The sequence below is a fragment of the Rhinatrema bivittatum genome, unplaced genomic scaffold, assembly GCF_901001135.1.
Source record: "Rhinatrema bivittatum unplaced genomic scaffold, aRhiBiv1.1, whole genome shotgun sequence".
Taxonomy (NCBI): domain Eukaryota; kingdom Metazoa; phylum Chordata; class Amphibia; order Gymnophiona; family Rhinatrematidae; genus Rhinatrema; species Rhinatrema bivittatum.
The window spans coordinates 349,979-373,650 of record NW_021820356.1 but is presented as its reverse complement, the minus strand read 5'-3'; the positions used below and the strand labels follow the sequence as shown (position 1 = coordinate 373,650).

Below are 23,672 nucleotides of genomic sequence, written 5' to 3'. Positions count from 1 at the left end.
AGCTTATCCAGGTAACTTAGAAGGAATATTCAGCCGCACGGCTATGCTGCTGAATATAACCAGATAAGTTCTAGTTAACTTTGGACCTGCTATTGAGCTTTCTAACTTATTCGGGTAACTTAACTGGATAAGGCTGAGTATAGGCACTTATCCAGTTAGGATAACTAGATAAGTAGTGCTGCCCCGATCTGCCCATTCCCCTCTCACTGACTATCTGGTTATCTACTTTGCTGGATAAGTGATTTGTCCAGATAAGTGGTGGCTGCTAAACATAGCTGGATATTCAGCGACCACCACATAGCCAGATAAATCCTACTTATCTTGCTAATGGGCCGATACAGGACACTCTCCTGTGCACGCGATTCAGTAATTTAATTTATTTAAATTAGGGCCCGCGGTAAAAAGAGGCGCTAGGGACACTAGCGCGTCCCTAGCGCCTCCTTTTCGGACAGGAGCGGCGGCTGTCAGTGGGTTTGACAGCCGACGCTCAATTTTGCCGGCGTCGGTTCTCGAACCCGCTGACAGCCACGGGCTCGGAAACCGGACGCTGGCAAAATTGAGCGTCTGGTTTTCAAGCCGCGGGCCTATTTCAAAATTTTTTTTCTTTTTTTTTTTTTTTTACTTTTTTTAACTTTTGGGACCTCCGACTTAATATCGCTGTGATATTAAGTCAGAGGGTGCACAGAAAAGCAGTTTTTACTGCTTTTCTGTGCATTTCCCCGGTGCTGGCAGAAATTAACGCCTACCTTTGGGCAGGCACTGCACATTTTACTTTCTGAATCGCACGGGAATACCTAATAGGGCCATCAATGTGCATTTGCATGTTGAGGGCGCTATTAGGTTCGGGGGAGGGGGTTCGACGCGCATTTTCGACGCGCTATTACCCCTTACTGGTAAAGCTAGCACTTCCAAACGCGTACTGTATCTGCCTGTAAGTAACGTTTTAATATTGGCCTCTCTCTCTATCTACCTGTGCTACTGTTATTGAGTTGAGGGTGTAGTTCGACCTGTTCAGCAGCAGATGGCGCCCGGGAGCTGCTGCGCTGTCCCTGCAGCGTGCACGCCTATTGCATCTCCTGTAGATGGCGCCCGGGAGCTGCTTGTTTCTCCCCTGCAGCTCCTCCCCTTGCAGATTGCAGGAAGATCCCAGCTTCCTGCAGATTCTCAGCCCGTCCTCGCAGCGTCTCGCAGCCCCCCTCGATTGTTTGCCTCTGGATACCGGGAGCCCTCGGGAGGGCAGCGCCAGTGGAGCTCGGAGCGCCATGGGGACCCGGGACGATGAGTATGACTATCTGTTTAAAGGTGAGTGCACGCTGCTTGCCTGCCTTAGCCTGAGAGCTGTAGTGCAAGGGGTTCATGTGATGGGTGAAAGGAGCTGGTGCCAACCCCCAGCAGCCCCCACCCCCCATCCCTTTTTTTCAGCACTGCAGATGTGCTCTCCCAGGCTCCTCTAGCCTCCGCCGCCTTTGTCCTAAGATTTGCCTTTGGCTGCAGCATAATCCTGAAGGAGATGGGGGCACGCTTCAGCCTCAGATGTGACAGTCTCGGTGGCATTTGAGCACCTAGTGATTTACTGCCATGGGGGGGGGGAGGGGGCTCACAGTAGCTCTGCCCCTGCACCCTTTTGTTTTGCCTCTGCCCATTTCTAGTGCGACTGGACGTACACAGGGACTGTACAGGCGCGCATCAGAGACAAGTCCCTGCTCCATGAACCTTACAATCCGGGCAGGACATGCAGACAGGACAAATAAGAGGCTTCATGACAGAATAGAAGGGGGGGGGGAGGGTCTCCTGCAGCTCATCAGGACACAGGGAGGGGGTTTGGGGGGGTGATGCTGGTGGCAGTGGCAGCTCTATGGGCTTCCTTGCTAGTGGGGTGAAGCATAAAGCCTGCAGAAGCTTCCTGTGCACACAAAGAGCAGGCTGTGTGGGACTTCTTCTCACTCAGATAACACCAGGGCGCGCTCAGCATGGCAGTGGCTTTAGAGTAGAGACTGCCTGGTGATACAATAATGTCTTTCTTTTCCATCAAACGATTACCTTGCCTGCTTCTAGGCTATTATTATTATTTGGGCAAAAATATCTTGTGTTTTGTCATTCTTATGTGTTTGGGGGGGGGGGGGAAGATACTTATATTTTTCCTATGTCATGACCTCTCCTCAGCTGTTTGTGCTGTATTCATACCCTGGGTGCTGCTGTCTTCTCCCCTCAGGTTTTCTTTAAGCTGTTCATGCAGTATTCATACTTTAGGTGTCTCGGGGTACTGCTGTCTCTTCTACTGAAGTTTCTGTTTAGCTGTGCAAGCTGTACTCATATTTTGGGTGTATTGGGGTGCTGCTGTACTCTTCGGCTGTGGGTACTGTTGGAGGGTAGGAGGGTGCTGCTAAGAGAGAAACATAGAAATGACGGCAGAAGAAGACCAAACGGCCCATCCAGTCTGCCCAGCAAGCTTTCACACTTATTTTTTTCATACTTAGCTGTTACTCTTGGCCCTTATAAGTAACTTTTTGGTTCTATTTCCCTTCCACCCCCGCCATCGATATAGATAGCAGAGCTGGTGCATCTAAGTGAAGTATCTAGCTAATTGTTTAGGGGTAGTAACCACCGTAATAAGCAAGCTACTCCCATGCTTATTTACCCAGCCTGTTGGTTGCTGTCTGAATATAAATCCTCTTTTCTTCATCCCCTCCCTGCCGTTGAAGCAGTGAGCTGCGCTGGATATGTATTCCAAGTGAGTGATGACACCCCGGGGCCCACACTACTTTCTACCCTGTGTTGCAGATAGTGAGGAGCGAGCAGCTCGGAGGTGCTGCCTGTAATGGACAGTGGTAGTAGACTGTGGCTTTTAAGGGAAAGAAGGATGAAACAGTGCATTTCTAGGGGAATGACCTTCTTCCAAGACTTAAAAGGCAGAACGGCAGGGGTGTTCTGCCCCAGCCCCTCCCCCCTCCAGGCAGCCTGCGGGGAAGAGGAGGAGAGAGAGGTTGAGCTGGAGCAGAGAGTACCCAGAAGGGCCACTCTGCTCCCTAATTCAGTTCCTCTCCTCTCCTCTTCTTCTACAGGGAACAGGAAGGGAAGGGGGTGTTACTGAAGCTGGAACCGCAGAACAATGAAAATGCTCTGAAACTTAAAGACTTCACCCCCCCTGGACCTTAATGATTGGCAGTGCAGTTGACAAGTTTCAGACTTGTGCTAATTCAACCATATTTTGTGTCTGTTACCCCCACCCCCGGGCTTAATTTCAGGAATTCTGCCACCTTTTGGTTCTGGGGCTCCAGGAGCTGGTGTGACTCGGTTCTGGCTTTCCCCGCAGAAATGGAGCAGAGATAAGTGGTAAACAGTCAGTCTCAGCTCTCCTGCAGAGCCAGAGCAGAGCACAGGTCATTTCTGGGCCCACAGGAAGCAGAGCGGAGCGGAGCATGTGGAAGCTGCTTACTCTGAGACAAGACAGCCTCGTGACCTTGGGGGTGGTTTTTTTTGTGCAATTTCCCGGCACAGCTGAGAAGGCCATGAGGTAGAGCGCCAAGGCTGACGAGGCAGGAGGTGAATGCCTGTCAGCGCCAAGTGATGCCCGCGCGCACAGAGTCACCGCCTCCAGCTCGCGACCCGAGCCTCCGCTGAGGGGCTCGGCATCCCGAAAGAGAGAAGAAAACAGAGCCCCTGCTCTCCCGCACCGCGAAGATGGCTTCCTGCCCGGCCGGCCAGCCCCAGCGCACCGAGGTGAGCTGCGACGCCAGCGGCGACGGCGGCAGCGTGACAGTGAAGGTCCAAGGCAGCGGTAAGACGGCGGGCAAGCGCTGCAAGTACAGCATCTCGTCCAGCGGCAGCTCGGCCGAGTCGGCGGGCCGGAGAGCCGGGGGCGGCGGCGGAGGAGGAGGAGGGAGGACGGCGACGCCGGCACCGGCGTCTGCCGCAGCTCTTCGAGCGGACCAGCTCCAAGTGGTGGGACCCGCGCTTCGACTCCAGCAACCTGGAAGAGGCGTGCGCCGAGCGCTGCCTGCCGCAGACTCAGCGCCGGTTCCGCTACGCGCTCTTCTACATGGCAGTCGCCTGCCTGCTCTGGAGCGTCTACTACGGCGTCCACCTGCGCCCGGGCGGCGGGCTGGGCTACCTGGCACCCGCCGCCGGCTTCCTGCTCGCCTGCCTAGGCTGCTTCGCCTTCACCTTCAGCCGGCTGTACGCCCGCCACTGCGCCCACCTCTCCCTGCTCGTCACTCTCCTCGCCTGCGCCCTGACTCTGGCCTCGCAACTGCAGCTGCTGACGCCCGCCTGGGCCCGCGGGCCGCTGAACCTCACCTCCCCGGCCAACGCCACCTCCCGCTGCCTGTCCCAGGTGGGCAGCTTCTCGCTCTGCGTGGAGGTGCTCCTGCTCCTCTACAGCGTCATGCACCTGCCCCTCTATCTCAGCCTCCTGCTGGGCGTCGTCTACTCGCTGCTCTTCGAGACCCTGGGCAACCAGTTCCGCAGCCCGGGTTGCTTCCAGCCGCCGCCGGGCAGCGCCGTCCCCTGGGAGCTGCTGAGCAAGGCCCTGCTCCACGTCTGCGTGCACGCCATCGGCATCCACCTCTTCGTCATGTCGGAGGTGCGTTCGCGAAGCACCTTCCTGAAGGTGGGCCAGTCCATCATGCACGGCAAGGACCTGGAGGTGGAGAAGGCGCTGAAGGAGCGCATGATTCACTCGGTCATGCCGCGCATCATCGCTGATGACCTGATGAGGCCCGGCGACGATGAGAGCGAGAACTCTGTCAAGCGCCACGCCGCCTCCAGCCCCAAGAGCCGCAAGAAGAAGGCCTCCATCCAGAAGAGCCCCATCGTCTTCCGGCCCTTCAAGATGCAGCGCATAGAGCAGGTGAGCATCCTCTTCGCCGACATCGTGGGCTTCACCAAGATGAGCGCCAACAAGTCGGCGCACGCCCTGGTGGGGCTCCTCAACGACCTCTTCGGCCGCTTCGACCGCCTGTGTGAGGACACCAAGTGCGAGAAGATAAGCACGCTGGGCGACTGCTACTACTGCGTGGCCGGCTGCCCGGAGCCCCGCCGTGACCATGCCTATTGCTGCATCGAGATGGGCTTGGGCATGATCGCCGCCATTGAGCAGTTCTGCCAGGAGAAGAAGGAGATGGTGAACATGCGGGTGGGGGTGCACACGGGAACGGTGCTCTGCGGAATCCTGGGCATGCGGAGGTTCAAGTTCGACGTCTGGTCCAACGACGTCAACCTGGCCAACCTCATGGAGCAGCTGGGGGTGGCAGGCAAGGTGCACATCTCGGAGGCCACGGCCAAGTACCTGGATGACCGCTACGAGATGGAGGACAGCCAGGTGGTGGAGCGCGTGGGGCCGGCGGTGGTGGCGGACCAGCTGAAAGCTTCAACTACACTCTTCTAACAAACCAACCAGAAGGGCATACCAGAACAGAATGATCAGCCAACCTGCAAAATCTACCCTGAGGAAACGCGCTCTATCCACAGCGGGCCCGTCACTCTGGAACTCACTACCACCGGACCTCCGCCTAGAACCGTGCCATACAACGTTCAAGGTGAAACTCAAGACTTGGCTCTTCCTTCAAGCTTTCCCAGAGAGCTAAAGCAGGAAGAACAAACATCCAGCCTTGTCTTACCACAATAATGTAATGCTCACATTGAGTCGGTTTTTTGTTCCAAGTTGTTACCTAAGTTGATCTTAGTTGTTTCTTAATATAATTTATTATACTGTATTATGGTTCTTCTGTTCATTATATTATATTTGATATGTTCCATGTAAACCGCCTACCCGGCGATAGCTATATCTGTTAAATGTGAACCGGAGTGATATGTATTGTATACAGGAACTTCCGGTATATAAAAACCAATAAATAAATAAATAAATAAAATAAATATATAGTAACACAGTAACGTGGTAATGAAGGCAGAAACGGATCAAAGGGTCCATCCGGTCTGCCCAGCAAGCTTAGGGTAGTAACTGCCGCTCTGTGCAGTTATCCCAAACCTTATGATACCATAGACATTTCAGCTGGTAACATTTATTTTGGGTGATGAGCTTTCTTGAAAATTCATTCAGTGCTGCTTGACCTGCCTTGCTTATGGACTTGGCCATAGAAGCAGTCCCGTGCTTTTTCCCTTATCCCTGTGTATCACTATTCCAGATCATAGATGTCGGGGGCCCTTGGATGTTGTCTGAAGCCAATTCCTCTTTGCCCCCTTGCCATCTGAGCAGGGAGCATCTGTAGCACCAGCAAGTTACACCCCCCCCCCCCCCCCACACGTCACGTCGCCATTTCCATCCTCTAGCCATCTGAGCGGGGAGCATAAGAACATAAGAACATGCCATGCTGGGTCAGACCAAGGGTCCATCAAGCCCAGCATCCTGCTTCCAACAGTGGCCAAAAACCAGGCCACAAGAACCTGGCAATTACCCAAACACTAAGAAGATCCCATGCTACTGATGCAATTAATAGCAGTGGCTATTCCCTAAGTCAACTTGATTAATAGCCGTTAATGGACTTCTCCGCCGAGAACTTATCCAATCCTTTTTTGAACCCAGCTACACTAACTGCACTAACCACATCCTCTGGCAACAAATTCCAGAGCTTAATTATGCGTTGAGTGAAAAAGAATTTTTTCCGATTAGTCTTAAATGTGCTACTTGCTAACTTCATGGAGTGCCCCCTAGTCCTTCTATTATTCGAAAGTGAAAATAACCGAGTCACATCTACTCGTTCAAGACCTCTCATGATCTTAAAGACCTCTATCGTATCATGTCATATATGTTGCCGTTGGATTAAAAGCATCGAGGCTTATTGGTTAAGGATAGCACTTCCATGCCTTCTGCTAGGGGTAGGAACCGCCACTCCAGCAAGTTACCCCCCTGCACACTCTTCTCATTTCCGCCCTCCAGCTCCACAGCATTTATCCCGTGCCCCTTTGAATTCGTTGACTGTTTTCGTCTCCGCCGCCTCCTCCGGAAGGGGAAAAATGAATACCGGAGGTGCACGCGTGGAGAGTGGGTGAGAATCCAGTTTATTGTGGGATGTGAACGCGTGAGGGGATTGAAGGGACTGTGAGATGAGAGTGGGGAGGGCAGCCTGTGATCTGGGGGTGATTGGAGGGAGCAGGGAGAGAGTGAGTGAGGAGAGCAGGTGCTGCCGCTCCCTCCCTTCCTCCCTCCCGCCGAGGAGATAAGGATTGGGCTGCAGGTTTAAACCTAAAGATGAGAGATTAATAATAATTGCACTATGGGACGGTGGACTACCGAGAAGATGGTTCACTGCCTGCACAGAAAAAAATGGTAAGACAGTTAAATACAGACTCTGTAAAACCGAAGTAAGCACGGTGGGTTACACTCATGTCGCTGGGGGCGAGCTGCGGACATTAGAAAGCTCGTATACAGAACAGCACAGTACAGTGCCCCAGCTGTACCGTAACATCACCGCACCAGGAACGTACTGAAAGGATTATAGAGACTAAAGACATTGGAAGAGACGTGCCCCAGGTGATCATAGTGATGAAAAGCTTGATGCAAGAAAACCAGACATTGTGGTAATGCAGCAAAAACACAAGACCAGCCCTGCTGACAGCAGAGTCAGTACCACGTGACAAGTCTGTACAACATATCAGCAGGGGCGTCATTAGCCCTGGGCACCTGGGGCCCATTCCCCGAGGCTCCTTTAACAGCTGTCGGGCCACGGAGAAAAGGAAAAGACCACAGACCCCCATCCCGTAGTGGCCAAAGAAAAAGCCCAACAGGCCACCACGAACCCCATCCCGCAGCAGCTAAAGAAGAGGCCTAACAGGCCACCACGAACTCCATCCCCCGGTGGCTGAAGAGGAGCCCCGACGGGCCACTCGGACCTCATCCCACAGCAGTCAAATTGGAAGCCCAATAGGTAGCCACAGACCCCATCCCACGGCAGCCGATGAAAGGGTCCAAAGAGAGAGAGAGAGAGCCTGTATGATGTGTGTGAGGGAACTTGTGGGAGTGAGAACATTTGTTTTTTTTTTGTTTTTTTGAAATTTAAGTTTTATTCATTTTAAAGTTACAAAACACAGCATTCATGCTCAACTACCAAACGACAACACTGCCATAAAAACAAAACAAATCAAAATGGTCTATGCATACAGTGATTACACCAACGTTACAGAGAAATAGTATGGCATAGAATAGAAAACAGCAGGGTCAGGATGGACTGTCTTTAACAGCACTAGTGAATGCCCGAAACCCAAAACCCCTACCTCAACCCCACCTTCCCCTACCCCACCCTACATGAACCAGTCAATAAACATCAGTTAGAAACAGCTAACAAACAGATGTTCCAAAATAAATATACAGTGCTAGCAATATAAAAGCAATATACAATAATCAGAAGTTGGTAATGTGGTTAATAAATGGTTGCCAGATTTTATGAAATACTTTTTCCCTGTTGTTCTTAAGAGCAGTCATAGAGGCCAGTTTATAATAATCATGTAATCGCTCTAAAACCTTATCTAATGTAGGCGTTTGCACTCATTTCCACTGTGCTGCAATGAGGCTGCGCGCTGCTACAAAAAATTGAGCACATAGCCTGGCCTGAGTATTCGAGATGACCTCTGGGTATATACCAAGTAAGGCCATGGCCGCCGAAGGTATCACCTCTATCCCTAAAATTTTACTAATCCAGGAATAAAGAGCCACCCAAAATGGTTTAATGAGAGGGCATGTCCACCATATGTGGAAGTAGGTACCCATGCCTCCACATAGGCGCCAGCAATCGTCAGGAGTCGAAGGATAAATCCTGTGAAGTCTATCGGGCGTAAGATACCACCGATAGATCATCTTGTAGCAGTTCTCTTGCATTACTGCTGATATGGAACATGTCCCAGCCATACGCATACCTTCCTGCCAGCTACTGTCAGACAGGTGTTCTTGTAAATCCTCTTCCCACAACCCTTTGGAGTGAGAACATTTGTGTGTGACAGAGCCTGGGTGGGTGTCTGAGAAGAAGCCTGTGCGGTTGAGAGCATATATGTGCATGTGCTGTGAGAGGGAGCCTGTGGGGTTTAGAGCAAGCGTGTATGTGTGAGAGAGCGAGAGAGGAAGCATGTATGACAGCATATATGTGTGTATGTGAAAGAGCGCGAGAGGAAGTGTGTATGAGATCATGTGTGTGTGAGAGGGAGGAAGTGAGTATGAGAGCAGGTGTGTGTATGTATGTGTGTGTGTGTGTGTGTGTGAGAGAGAACGTGTGTGTGAAAGTATGTGTGAGAGAGGGCGTGTGCATGTGTGTGTGTATGAGAGACCAAGAGACAGGGAGTGTGTGTGAGAGAACGAATTGTATGGTATAGAATGTATTTATATGAGAGAGAGGATAATGTTTCTGCATCCCCTCACCCCACTAATCCAAGACATCTCAGGGTGACTGGAAATCATCAACTATGAAGAGCAGGCCATTTTTCCTTATGAGTTTTAATTAAGTGTTATATTATGTGTCTGCTGTTTTGAAATAATTGATTGCTGTTTGGTAAATGTTAACATTTTTTTAGTTTCTAATTATTGGATGTTATTTTATTCATCAGCTGATCTGAAATATGTATTCTTTTTATTAGCATGGTTTACTATTATGAATAATATTTAATATTTCTTGATTTTATTGTTTATTGTTAGGAATAGTGATGTGTCTGGTTTTCTATTTCTGCACTACATACAGAGTCTGGTTTCTTGCTGTTTCCAGTTACGTTTTTGTCTGCACATCTGTATACTTTATGGTCTCTTTATTCTGTATTTGGTGAGTGTCTATCTGTATTCTGCCAGTGTGTAGCAATCTACAGCAGCCTGACTTGTTGTGTTTCCCTAATAGGAGGTGTACTGGTGTTTTAGGGCCTGGTGTAATATTTGCAGGATTTCCTATAGATTCTGAATACATTTTTGCAGGATTTTATATTATTATACAATGTTCGGGTGCTGCTGCTGCTACTAAGGTTACATCAGAATTTGAAAGTTATTTTTGTAGGGTGAGTGGAAGGGAAATGTCCTTGTTAGGGGAATTTCTGTGAAAGCAAAGGTACTGCAGAACTTGAGGTGCAGGTTTTATATTGGGGTTCTGTCCTAGCCTATATAGACCCCAGACTTCACTCTCATATGGAAGACTTTTTATTGATTGACTGCTCTTGAATAAGTTTAGTGCCAGCTTTACGAGGTGGTTGAAACTTTCCAGGGGCTTCTTTCTTACTTAGACAGCTGAAGGGGAAGGCAGAACAGAGAGTATTTGTGTGATGTCCAATTTTTTTGTTTTTATAGGATTGTTCTTGGGGGCAGGGGAAGCCGCTGATCGTGATTAAATTGTCAAAATCTCAGGGGGAGGGGAAAAGAAGGCTTATGGGGCCCATGCCCTGGCAACACCTCTAACCTCCAGTGTCAAAAAATGCCATCTAAGACCAAGGCAGTGTGGCTTAAAGACACAGAAATACTTCCCATGCCACTGGCCTGATTAAAAGGAACGTCCAGGCACACCTTGATATGTTACCTCTACATATTACATCTTATGGGAAGCTCTTTTTGGTGCAATGCAAGTATTGAGGTGAGCACTAGAGGCAAATTTGAGAGACTTGAGATCCTACTCAGTATATCCTGGCTTATGAGCGAGGTTTTCTTGTCATGGTGTGCATAAAACACTTCCCCAAAAATGAATACAAATCAGAAGGAACAAGGGCGATGTTTATCATGTGTTTGAAGAGACGATTGAGTTCTGTACAATGCTTTTCAAGTGCTGCTATCGTGATCGATGATTGGATGTGTTCTGTGATCACTGCAGGGTAGCGGTGGGACATGCCCATGCATCCGTGGCATGGGATAGGCTTTGGAAAATGCAGTTGTCCGCTTGCTGCCCGGGAGTTGATTTCGAGTGCCAGCGAGGGGGAAGGACAAGGCCAAAGAACCCCCCACGGCAGCCAAAACCCAGAAGTAGCAGGGCAGAACATGCCATCAGGGCACCCTTCCTAACCACCCCCCCTACTGCTGAGCAAAAATAGTAGGCCCGAAGGAGACACATGCAGATGCATCTCCGGCCCTGATCAGGGCTGAGGTCGGGGAGGGAAATAGGAGGATGATCGGGGCCTGGGAAGGGGGGATGGTGGCAGCAGTGGGGCTCCAGGGTGAAGAGAGAGGACTGAAGCAGGATTGGGGGAGGAGAGGAGGAGAGTGAGAGAGCTGCGTGGGGGTGGGGGGGGTACAGTCGGAGAAGAAATGCACTCACCATGTGCTGCATCCATTCTTCCCCCTCCCTCATAGGGGAGGGAGTAAATGGTGAGTGCCTTCCATCCTTGGCGAGTAGGTCCTGTAGGGATTTCTGAATCCTTGCAGTGAGACGTGCTAGGGCATTTAGAGAAACCTGCGGCCTGACTGGACAGGCGAGGCGTTTGCCGTGCCAGTTTTCTGGAGCGCAGTATGGGGGCTATCGCTTGTACCCCTCCTCCCTGACAAGGCATGGAGGTGCAGGACTAGGGTTATGGCACAGGCAGTCTGCGCTCCGAGCTGCACGGCCTTCTCCTGGCCCAGCAAGCAAGCTGGCTTCCCGCCCTGCACGCTCTCTCCGGACGGCACCGGCGGGAAGGAAACAGATATTTTGCCCGGTCTTGTTTCCTTGTGTCCTGCTATCAGCTGCAAGCAGATGCCAAGGGTTTCCCCCCTCTCGCAGGCAAGGCAGGATGTCCACGGGGCAAGGTTAGTGCTCAGTCAGCCAGGCAGTAGTGACAGGGACCCTCCTCTTCCTCCCTTGCAAAGCAGGCAAAGGCCACGTCAGTAAGGCCGATAATCCCATCCCTAACTCTATGTGCACAGTGCGGTTCCACATTAGGATTTGCCACCGTGTCATAAGGTTTCCATATTGCAAGTCACGTCACTTCACTTTATTTTGTTATTTATTTGAGTTTTATATTCCACTTTTCGGCGCTTCAAAGCGGATTACGTTCAGGTACTGTGGGTGTTTCTTATCACTGTGGACACTCTTTTTACCTTTCGGGACCTCTGACTTAATATCGCCATGATATTAAGTCGGAGGGTGCACAGAAAAGCAGTTTTTACTGCTTTTCTGTGCACTTTCCCGGTGCCCAGAGAAATTAGCGCCTACCTTTTGGGTAGGTGCTAATTTCTGAAAGTAAAATGTGCGGCTTGGCTGTACATTTTACTTCCTGTTTCGCGCGGGAATACCTAATAGGGCCATCAATATGCATTTGCATGTTGCGAGTGCTATTAGGTTCGGAGGGGTTGGACGCGTGTTTTGGACGCGCTATTGCCTCTTACTGAATAAGGGGAAAAGCTAGCGCATCCAAAACGCGCGTTCAATCGCGGGTTAACAGTGCGCTCCATTGGAGCGCACTGTACTGTATCGGCCCGAAAGAGAGGATTTGATAGAGGTTTACAAAATCTTGAGTGGGGTGAAACTGGTACATAGGGAGTGGTTATTTGCCCTTTTAAATAGTACTAGGTCTAGGGGTCGCTCCATGAAACTAACAAGCAGCAGAGTTTAAAACAAATTAGAAAGTATTTTTCAGTCAGCCGGGCAGTGTGTTGCTGGAGGACACAGTCACGGCCAGTAGTACGGTTCGTAGCGGGGGTTAAGGTTTAGACCAGTGTCTGGAGAGCGGGTCCATGAATAATGAAGCAGATCTGAGGATCCCCATTTCTTACTCTGGGAGACAGCAAGGTGGGCCAGTTGGGATCTGCCGGGTATTTCCAAGTGACCGGCTGATGGACCTAGAGACACTCAAAAATGACAGCAGAAAAAGACCGGGTGGCCCATCCAAATAAAATTGCTAAACTCAAGGAGGTCCATATTAAAATCCATTTAGACGGATAGCTTAATAGTTCTCCATCTAAATGCAAAAAAACAGCATATTCAGTGACTTATCCGGATAAGTCAGGGTATTCTGGGCGCAAACAGGAGGCATTTTGGGGGAGGAGCAGAGTTAGCTGGATAAATTATCTGGCTAATCCCAACATTCAGAGTTAGCTGGATAATTTATTTGGTTAACACTGGTCGTACTGCTGATCTATCCTAAAGTTAGCCAGGTAAACGTATCCGGCTAACTTTAAGATAGCAACATTGCGGTTGCACCACCCGCCGAATATACCCTGCTTATTAGCCAGCTACACAGCAACTGAAAATGGACCTCTACAATCTTATAAGCACGTAAGAAGGCGACGATCAAACAGAACATATGCAGGTACCTTGTGAATTAGACCCCATCTCTCAACTGGTACGGGTTAAATGGTGGACACATGCGTTTCCACGCATCTCTCAACTGGTACGGGTTAAACGGTGGACTCGTGCGTTTCCACACATCTCTCAACTGGTAAGGGTTAAATGGTGGACGCGTGCGTTTCCTCGCGTCTCTCGGCTGGGACGGGTTAGACGGCGGACGCGTGCGTTTCCTCGCGTCTCTCGGCTGGGACGGGTTAGACGGCGGACGCGTGCGTTTCCTCGCGTCTCTCGGCTGGGACGGGTTAGACGGCGGACGCGTGCGTTTCCTCGCGTCTCTCGGCTGGGACGGGTTAAACGGCGGACGCGTGCGTTTCCACGCGTCTCTCGGCTGGGACGGGTTAGACGGCGGACGCGTGCGTTTCCTCGCGTCTCTCGGCTGGGACGGGTTAGACGGCGGACGCGTGCGTTTCCTCGCGTCTCTCGGCTGGTACGGGTTAAACGGCGGACGCGTGCGTTTCCTCGCGTCTCTCGGCTGGGACGGGTTAAACGGCGGACGCGTGCGTTTCCTCGCGTCTCTCGGCTGGGACGGGTTAAACGGCGGACGCGTGCGTTTCCTCGCGTCTCTCGGCTGGGACGGGTTAAACGGCGGACGCGTGCGTTTCCAGCGAGGCTTTCTTCTGAAAGCCTGGCCCCTTTTTCTACAGCTTGCCATCCCTAATCTTTCCCCTTTATGACCGCGTATTCAGAAAACAATAAATCAGGAGTCTGGATACCTTTAGTCCTACGAATAAGGCGCTGAATGATTGGATCACAGGTCTAAAGGGGGAAGGGGGCTTCGTTATCACCAGCAGGGCTTCCCTTAGGTAAACTAGCCCTCGCCTAGTATGCCAAAATCCTGCTAGCGAAACGGCTCTGCCCGAGAAGGAAGCCCGTTGGAGGGAATACTGTGCTGGAGCTGTCACCGATAGATAAATTGGGGGAGGGAGATGCCTAACCGAAGGGCCCAGTGACCCCATTGGGATTCTTCAGGGGTACATCCTGGGGGTCTGGACTCATTCTGGTGGGCGGGAGGAAGGGAAGAAGGGAGTCATTAATCGTAACCGAAAAGCAGAAAAGCGGATATAAAGAAGAGAGGGTTGTGTTTTGCAGTGAAAGAATTTGGCTTGTGTGCAGGAAATAAGCTGCCTTATCAAGGGCACGGCCCTGAGTCAGCAGGAACAGAGAGGACAGGCTGAAAACCCGATTCATTTCTTATCTGCCTCCGTGTTCCTCTGCCTTATCGTGCCCTACACAAATCTCTCCCCCACGCCCCCGGAGCCTCAGCTGGGAGGTGTCGGTGACGGATCAGTAACCCGCCCGCAGCAAGTGCAGAACAAAATCTGCCTTCATCGCAGCTCTCATCAGGGAGCCATCGGGCACGACCTCTCCCCGTACTCAGTCGCACCTTAGCTCCCCGGTTCGCCAGTTTGCCCCGCTCAGTCCAGAAAGGCTGATCCGGTGCTAGCGGGGGCTGACGGAAGGCAGAAAGTGGGCACGAGATTAGAAGCTGCCTCCCGGTGCTCCTCGTGCACACCAGCAGGGGAGGATTATTCTGGCCACACTCCTCCACTGGTGCACGGCAGGAATGCGCCAGTGCATTCCTGGAATAACGGAGACCTGGCGCTCCCGTGGGAGAGCGAGGCGCCCTGCTCTGAGGGCACTCGTCAGCATCCGATGCCCTGGCACGCGGGCAGAAGCAGACTCACCCTAATAACCACCCTTCTGGTGAGGAGCCGCATTCTCGCATAGCCACCCTTTCTGTTCCCGCACCTTGTGGATTTAGAGCAGCCTGATGAGGAGCCTTCTCATTCCTGATTTGGCTTGAACTGTGGCGATCTCCGGGTAATGCCGGTTAGGGGTGGCACGGGTCGCTCCCATCAGAAAGGGGAGGAAGGAATCGGGATCAGAGGGGTTCAGTGATGTCTCTGGGCAACTTCAGCGTTATCAGTGGAGTCAGAGTGAGTGACGAGAGGCTGAGCCAAACCTAGTTTTGCCCCCCAGGGGCAAAAAAAACCCTCCCACCTGCCTCAACATTTGCCCCCTGGGAGATGGGTGAATGCTGTGGTTCTGTGTGTGGTGCATTCTCTCCGGTGCACGGGCATTGGGCACTCTAGGTGAACCTTACAGTCTTGTGGCCCCTCCCTCCAGCCTTCCCCACACACAAATAACATAAGAACCTGCCATACTGGGTCAGACCGAGGGTCCATCAAGCCCAGCATCCTGCTTCCAACAGTGGCCAATCCAGGCCATAAGAACCTGGCAAGATCCTAAATAGATCCCATGCTGCTACTGCATAGTGGCTATTCCCAGGGAGGATAATTTTCAAACAACTGCGTGCAAGCCCACTTAATGCATTTATATCGGCGTGAAAAAAAATCTACTCCTGTATTTTATAACCTACGTGTATATGATATATATAAAATACAAGCAAATGTACCCTGTAACATGGACATGCATGGAAGAAAAAAACCTCAGCAGAATACATATTGCACTTATCTAAATAAGTAGCAGATAAGTCTCAAATAAAGCTCCTTATCCAGATAAGTAAGATAGATCAATTTGAAATAGAGCTACATGAGGTATGCAGATATTAAATAACTATATATCTGTATTTTGTAGTTTAAAATGTAAAATGTTAAAAAAGTATTGATTTGATGACTATGTAAACTACATTTTAGATTTATTTTTTTTTATATTCCGCTTTTCAACACTTCAAAGCAGATTGCATTCAGGTACTGTAAGTATTTTCCTAACCCCAGAGGGATCACAATCTTAAGGGGGTCATTTATCAAAGTGCTATATGGCGTTTTCACATGCAAAAACTCCATAATGCACGGTGCGATACAAATCAGAAAAAAGGGAGGAGTTTGGGGCAGGATTTGTGGCGAAGTGGGCTGGCTTCACAATTTGCGAAGCCATATCTCACGGCTTTAACGCGGATTTTAGCTACACCTTTTTCATTTGTGTTAAGCTGTGCGATATGGTTTTATCGCGCTTTGCGATGTTTTTGATGGACTCTCTACCTGGGTAACATCAGGCTGGGTTGAGAGAACATTGCACAAATCTCATCTCTGGGTGAGTTTCCTCTCTCCAAGGGTCATCAAATCTTCACAAGGGAGCACTGTGCTGTTTGAACATCTCTCTTTGAATGTCAAAGTGGCCCCTAACCCCTACACTAATACCTAACTTCACCTCGAGTTACTAGGTGGGCCTCATATAGAGGTATAAATACCTACCTGGTATCAGGGCCTTATAGTTAGGCTCTCTCTCTTTCTCTCCCTCTCTCGTGGTTGTAGGTAGGAATTACAACAATTCTGACACTTACTGCAAAGTGCTAAAAAGTTATCGCAATTGCAGTAATACCTATGCGAAGCGTTAAGATAGGCTGTTTTATCGCAAAGTGCGCTATTACCATAAAACTCACCCCCTTTTCCTATCGCATGCGATGTTTAGTGCATTTTGAGAAATCCAGGCCTAAGTTTGTACCTGAGGCAATGGAGGGTAAAGCGAGTTGCCCACGGTGCGACCAGTTTCGTAACCCACTGCTCTAACCACCGGGCTACTCCTCCATACATTTGCATGTACATTTTCTTAAATGTGTATTTTATGATTTTTTGTAAAACCAAATGTACCAATAATATATATATATATGTATATAGTATAATCAAAAGACAGACCCACTTATTTAGTTTCTAATCCTTACCTTAGTTAACTGTACAATCAGATATGAGGATAAATCAAGTACATCTAACCTAGTATTCAAACTTTTATTTCTTTGTTTTTTCACAATTTTTTTCTCAAAACCATAAACAAAACAGAATTTCTTCTATATTACATATAAATCCACCCTAAAATCATTACAGACAATCTTATTTCCCAAAAATGCCCCACCAATCTGAAAAATGTCCGTATTTTTCTTTTCCACAGGATGTAATCAATCAAAATGTAGCCTTCCTTCTTTTCCCTGGTTGAACAAGATTTCAAAACTCCTATTTTTTTGTCTTCACCCCCACTTCAATGCCAGACATGTTTGCATAGATTCACACCCCCCAAAAAAGCGGTGGATAAAATGGAAGAACAACACCTGTACATTGTTTTGACCAATTATTTTGGAAGAAGAACGACAAGCGTGTGAGAATTTTACACCAAGATGGTAATATAATTATTCGTCCAGCTGATAAGGGCAGGGGGGGGGCATTGTAGTTATGAACATTGACACATATTATGCGGAGATTAATCGACAGTTATAGGATGAAAAATTTTATAAACTTTTGGAGGGTGATCCCACGATGGAACTACAAAACTTATATACAAGCAGTGTTAAAGGAAGGTGTATGTCGAAAATTTATTAGTATATCTGAATATAATTTTCTATTGGAACCATTTCCTCACATACAAATATTCTATGTTTTACCTAAGAAACACAAGTCTATGGAGTCTCCTCCGGGTAGACCAATCGTATCAGGAACCATTGTCACAGAATGTAGATTCTTTTTTGCGTGCTACGATATCATCGGCTCGATCATATATTAGAGATTCAACTCAGTTTATTCAAATCATTCTGGGAGAGGAACCACATTTTTAGTAACAGCAGATATTACTTCTCTTTACACAAATATTCCCCAGGACCAATCATTAATAAATATAAGGACAGGTACTGATGGAATCATATGAATTTTCTCAAGATTTTGTGGAATTTGTTATTAATTTAGTATCTATTTCACTTAAAAGAAATTTTTTCTGCTTTGATAATCGTTTCTACTAGAGATGTGAATCGGAACTGAAATCGGATCCGATTCTGGTTCCGATTCACATCTATAGAGATGTGAATCGGAACTGAATCGGATCCGATTCTGGTTCCGATTCACATCTCTAGTTTCTACCAACAAATACAATGGCCCCCTCATTAATGTGTATCTATGTGTCTAGATTTGAAGAATCTTCGGTTTATTGTTCTGAATTTTGGTCTAATATAGTACTGTGGACACGATTCATAGACTATGTGTTTTTCATCTGGAAAGGGAAGGTTGCTACTTTGATTGTATTCATGGAATGGTTGAATGCCCAGAATTAACATCTTCAATTTTCATTTGAGTATGATTGTCAGCAAGTAACGTTTCTAGATATGGTAGTTAGAAAACAAGATATGAGATTATCTACTATAATACATAATAAAAGGACAGAAATACTCTCCTGCATTACCTGAGTTATCACCCTATGAATCTACAGAATAACATACCCACAGGACAATTTCTACGGTTAAGACGAATGTGTAGTACTACACAGGAATACATGATGAAGGCTGAACAGATGGAGAAGAAATTTTTAGATCAAGGGTATCCCCGCAAGATTGTTCGTCGAGCTTATAAAAGGGGTCTTTTTGCTAATCGAGAGTTATTATTAACTAAACAGACCCGATGTGAAACTCAACGGGTGATATGTACATTACCCTTTTCTAAATTTTCTGATCAAATACAGAATATTATTAGAGATCATTGGCAAATTTTACAAATATATGGGAGTTTTGAATCATTCCGATTTTTGCAAAAACTCGGGGAGCGAATCTACGTGATAAACTTATGATGACAATGCCATGGAAGAGAATGATTGATGAAGGATCTCCAGGACAGTTTGCATGTGGTCATTGTACAGTTTGCCAGAATGCATTACAAATTAAGATTTTTTTAACCATTCAGAACCAAAAATAAAATATTTTTGAGAGCACATTAAGATATGAAGCCACTCAGGTGCTGTATGCGATTTGTGTCCTTGTTTAAAGATTTATATTTGACAAACTAAACTTGCGATTACAACCAGGAGCATTCAGCATAAAAGTTGTATTCAGACTAAACGTCTAGAATCACCATTGGTGAATCATTGGCTTTCACAAATATAGTTGATGATTTACGTTTTTTTTTAATCATTCAGCGGATTAATTTTCCAAGGGGGGGGGGCGCTATTAGGTTCGGCGGATTGGACGTGCGTTTTCCGCCCCTTACTGAATAAGGAGTAAGGGAAAACGCGCGTCCAGTGGCGGGTTAACAGTGCGCTCTGTCGGAGCGCACTGTACCTTATCGGCCTGACAGCCCAGTAGACTTGAATACATCCATAGAGTGGATGCTTTTAAGAAGAAATCTAATATGAGAAGGATGCTTTCCTTCTAACAGCATGTTTAGAATAAGCATTTCTCAATATGGGTCCTGGGATATATAGGGTTTAAATGTGGGAGGGAGTTTTTCACAGTGTTATTAATAATAACATTAATATCATGGGAAGATCTCCATGGTGGGTGTGTTTCACCAGACAATAAAAAAAACAGAATAAACATTATAAAACTTTTGAATTGCAGTGTGGAAGAGTTAAAAGTTTAAGAGAGAAATGAGAAGAACATCTTAAGGGAGGTATGTGATAGTTTAAAGGGGAGTTAAAGATACTGACTGGTTTAGGGGGAATGGTAGAATGATGCCGATTTGTGTAAGATCTGTATGAGAATTGGGTGAAGGAAACATTGTGGTGGTGGTGGAATATGAAGAAAAATTAAGAATAAACTAGCACGTAGGGAGTGATGTCATAACGTGCGGAACTCGGATGCTTTGGGGAGTGGTTAAACATTTAATGCGTCTAGCGACATGCAATACCCATATATTCTTGGGAGAGGTTAAAACTCAATGCGCAGCCGTGGCGTTTGTGTCTCCTTTTTGAAAAGTTGAAGCCGTCAGTAATGGCGATTGCAGCCTTAGTTAAATAGTTGAGGAAGGCAATGGTAAGCTTTGTGCGATATCAATCTCTTTTCTTTGAGAAATAAATGTTGGGTGGGTTGGGTGGGATATTAAATACTTTTTTTATATTGTATGTCCTTTGAATTTGTAGATTTAAATAATAATGTCCGTAATATGAAAGTGGAAGGTAAAAATTGAACAGAGCCCAGAGTTCAACTGAGATTTTTTTGTGCGAGTATAAGACGCTGTAAAGGGAAATATGGGAGGTATGAGAGAATATGAAAGGTTTCTTAATATATGTAATTTTATGTTTTTAAGATGGTATGAAAACTGTTATTTAAAGTTCCCCCTGATGAAGCCGTCTGGGTGGTGAAACATCGAGGCCTCTATGCTGGAGGGTGTGAATCTATGCGAACACGTCTGGCATTGAAGTGGGGGTGAAGACAAAAAATAGGAGTTTTGAAATCTTGTTCAACCAGAGAAAAGAAGGAATGCTACATTTTGATTGAGTTACATCCTGTGGAAAAGAAAAATATGGACATTTTTCAAATTGGTGGGCATTTTGGGAAAATAAGAGTGCCTGTAATGATTTTAGGGTGGATTTATATGTAATAAGAAGAAGAAATTCTGTTTTGTTTATGTTTTTGAGAAAAAGATTGTGAAAAGAAGACAAATTTGAAAACTAGGTTAGATGTACTTGATTTATCCTCATATCTGATTGTACATATATATAAATATATATGTATTGACATTAGCAATTTGGTAAAGGACTGTATATGTATCTCTCTTGTTGGTGTATTATTCGAAAATTGACCCAGGCTCAGTGTGCACAAAAGTATGGTCTGGGCAGTGTCGGCACTTGTGTGTATACTTTTCTTATTTTAAAAAGTGTGCACACAAGGGTACATGAATAAGTTGTGACCGCTGAAGAGGGCATGTAACTTTATATGAGCGAATGAGTGTGCGTACTCGGCCAAATACACAAGTGTTTTCGGGGTAAACTCATGTGCAGACGTTCACTTTCAGAATATTCAGTAAAGTCTGCATGCTCAATGTGCCCACAGACTTGACTGCTACGTGGGCTGTTTGGATATTACCCTCCCCATCTACAAAGTTTCAGCTTTCTACCTCGTTTAGAAGTTGATAGAATCCATATAAATCACATAGGGTAGAGTGTGTTGTGTCTCTTCATATCTCCTTGAGGGGCTGGAGTCCCTCCTTAGTAGCTGTAGAGGGATTGTCAGGGTACATCCTGTTGCTAGTGATTGATACAATACAAGTGGTTACAAAGGGTTAAGTACGTTGGAAGCAAGGAAGCTGTGACAGAGTCAGTCGATTCACTCAGGGATGACAAGGCCATAGCAGAAAAAGTAATTTCAGTTCTTTGCTTCACTCCTTCATGAGGAGGATGGCGGGAAGATACCCACACAAGAGACGTTCTTTGATAATGATGATTCAGAGGAACTGGAGGAGATCCACTGTGAAAATGGAAGGTGTAATAGATCCAATTGATAAAATAAAGATTAACAAACCACCAGCACTGAATGCTATTCACCCTGACTTCTGAAAGAATTCAGGTACTCGTAATCTGTATTTTAGCATTAAAACGTTCAAGGTAGCTGAACGCTGGCATCTGTGCAATGTTATGCCAATTTTTAAAAAGGGCTCCGGGGTGATCCAGGAAGCTACAGACCGATGAGCCTGATGTCAGTTAACTGTGTACGTTAACTTTGTAAACCACCATGACCGCCTAGACAGCAGGCAAATATAAAAGCCATTTTTAAATAAATACATGGTAGAAACTATTGTTAAAAACAAAATCACTGGCCATATTAATAGACAAAGCTTAACCATGGTTTTTGCAAATGGAAATCTTCCCTTACCAGTCTGCTAGATATTTTTTGAAGGTGTTAATAAACATGTGGATTAAGGATAAGTCAGGCAATATAGTGTATCTGGATAAAGTCTCTCATGAAAGACTCCTGAGGGATATGATAGAACTTTTTAAAATTGTGAGTGGCCTGGAACAGGAAAATAGAGGATGATTTCTTACCCTTTCAGATAGTAATAAGAATAGGGGACACTTCATGAAACTTACCGGCAGAGTTTTAAAGAAATCAGAGAAAGTATTTTTTTCACTCTATGCACAATCAAACTGGGGGATTTGTTGCTGGAGGACATGGCCAAGGCATCTAGCATAGCTGGGTACGGTGTCTGCACAAGCACCTGGAAGAAAAGTCCATAAACCATTATTAGGAAGATCTGCGGAAAGCCACTGCTCATCCCTGGGAGAGGACAATAAGAAATCAGTCCACTCTTTGGGATCTGCCAAGTCCTTTGCCACTCAGATTGGCCTCTGTCAGAGACAGGATGCTAGGCTCAATGGACCTTTGATCTAATTCAGCATGGCATATCTTATGTTTCTGTTACACTCGGCCAGCCACAGGGTAAGCCCTCAACTGGCCGCTCTCACCGGCTCCTGCACCTCTGGTGGTCTTCTGGCATGGCCAGGAGCATTGCCGCGCACAGGCTGGACTCTCAGCAGTCGCATCCATCACCACTGCAAATCGTCTTTGGTGCAAGCACGCGTGCGCGCCCATTATAAAGGCCCCTGTGACAGGAACCCTCTCCAGGCGACTTCCAATGACATCAACCCTGCTGGGCCATTTAAGCCAGGGCCACGGGTCTCCTGCCTAGTGCGGTGCGTGGGGGTTCCCATCGTTCCAGTGTTCCTGTTGTTCTTGCATCCAGCCTGGCCTTGCCCAGTCTCGACTTGCCCTGTTCATCTCATCCGGTGTCTCTCCTTGCCTGTTCTTATTCATCCTTTAGCCTGATCTCCTGGTACCGTCTTCCTGCCTTGGATTTGACTGCGCTTGCTTGCCACCTGGACCTGACCATGCTTGCTTGCTGCCTGCCTCGACCCTTGGCCTGTTCCCGGGGCCTGTCCTGACCCCAGTGTATTCTTCAGTCTCCCTCATGCCACCACCCTAGGGACCCACCTAAGCCCTGAGGGCCACCAGAACCCAAGGGTATAGGGAAATCTCCAGCCTGCCCTGTTTCAGGGTGCGTTTGCCAGCTGTCGGCGTAGGGCCTCGTAGGTTCTCCTGTGAGGCTGTATCAACTACGCCACAGCACCGAGGGCTCACACCCGCACCACTCATCACAGTTTTAAGAGGTGTTACCTGAAAAGGCTGGGTGATTGGATGAAGACTGAGCCAAGGCCGGGAAAGGCAGGCCAATCGGGAGGTATCTAGGCGAGTACCTTTAACAGTGGAGCAGGCTCAGGAATCTAAGAAAAACTGTAGAGCTGGATGCAGCAGAAAACAGAGACAGATAAGCAGAGGTCCCAGAGGACATATCCCAGCTCCCTGTTGTACCAGCAGAGGTGCGCGTCTGCTGCTCTTCTTATATACTAACACCAATCAGGACCGCCCTGTGCTGAACCAATGGGTTCAGCACAGGGCGGCAGCTAGAGGCTAAACGGCCCCCTGGTCTTTTCCTGTTCCTGTACCCAGCCTCTGCCTCTTAGGGTCACTGGGTCACGCCTCGCTGATTCTGACGCGGGTCCAGATTGCCCCTGTAGCGTTTCCTGAAGGTCTGGATTCTATCCCTGGTATCTTTCAAGGGACTGGATTGTCTCTGCAGTTTCTCCCCGGGGACCGGAGACTCTGTCAGGTGTTTCTCAGAGGGAGGGAGGACAGTGCTGTGCTCTCTGCTCCACGTCAGGGGATAATTCGGTGCC

At 47.8% G+C, this 23,672-nt stretch overlaps 1 protein-coding gene and 1 pseudogene across 1 annotated transcript in view; both read left to right on the top strand.

The window, feature by feature from the left end:
- Nucleotides 1-1,189: 1,189 nt before the first annotated feature.
- LOC115081564 (ras-related protein Rab-11B-like) overlaps nucleotides 1,190-23,672 on the top strand; it is a 61,251-nt gene continuing 38,768 nt past the window's right edge. Inside the window, exon 1 of the mRNA XM_029585992.1 lies at nucleotides 1,190-1,302. Coding sequence (XP_029441852.1) covers nucleotides 1,263-1,302 — 40 coding nt within the window. The 5' untranslated portion in view covers nucleotides 1,190-1,262. The remainder of the gene's footprint in view (nucleotides 1,303-23,672) is intronic.
- Nucleotides 3,515-5,437, top strand: LOC115081563 (annotated as a pseudogene).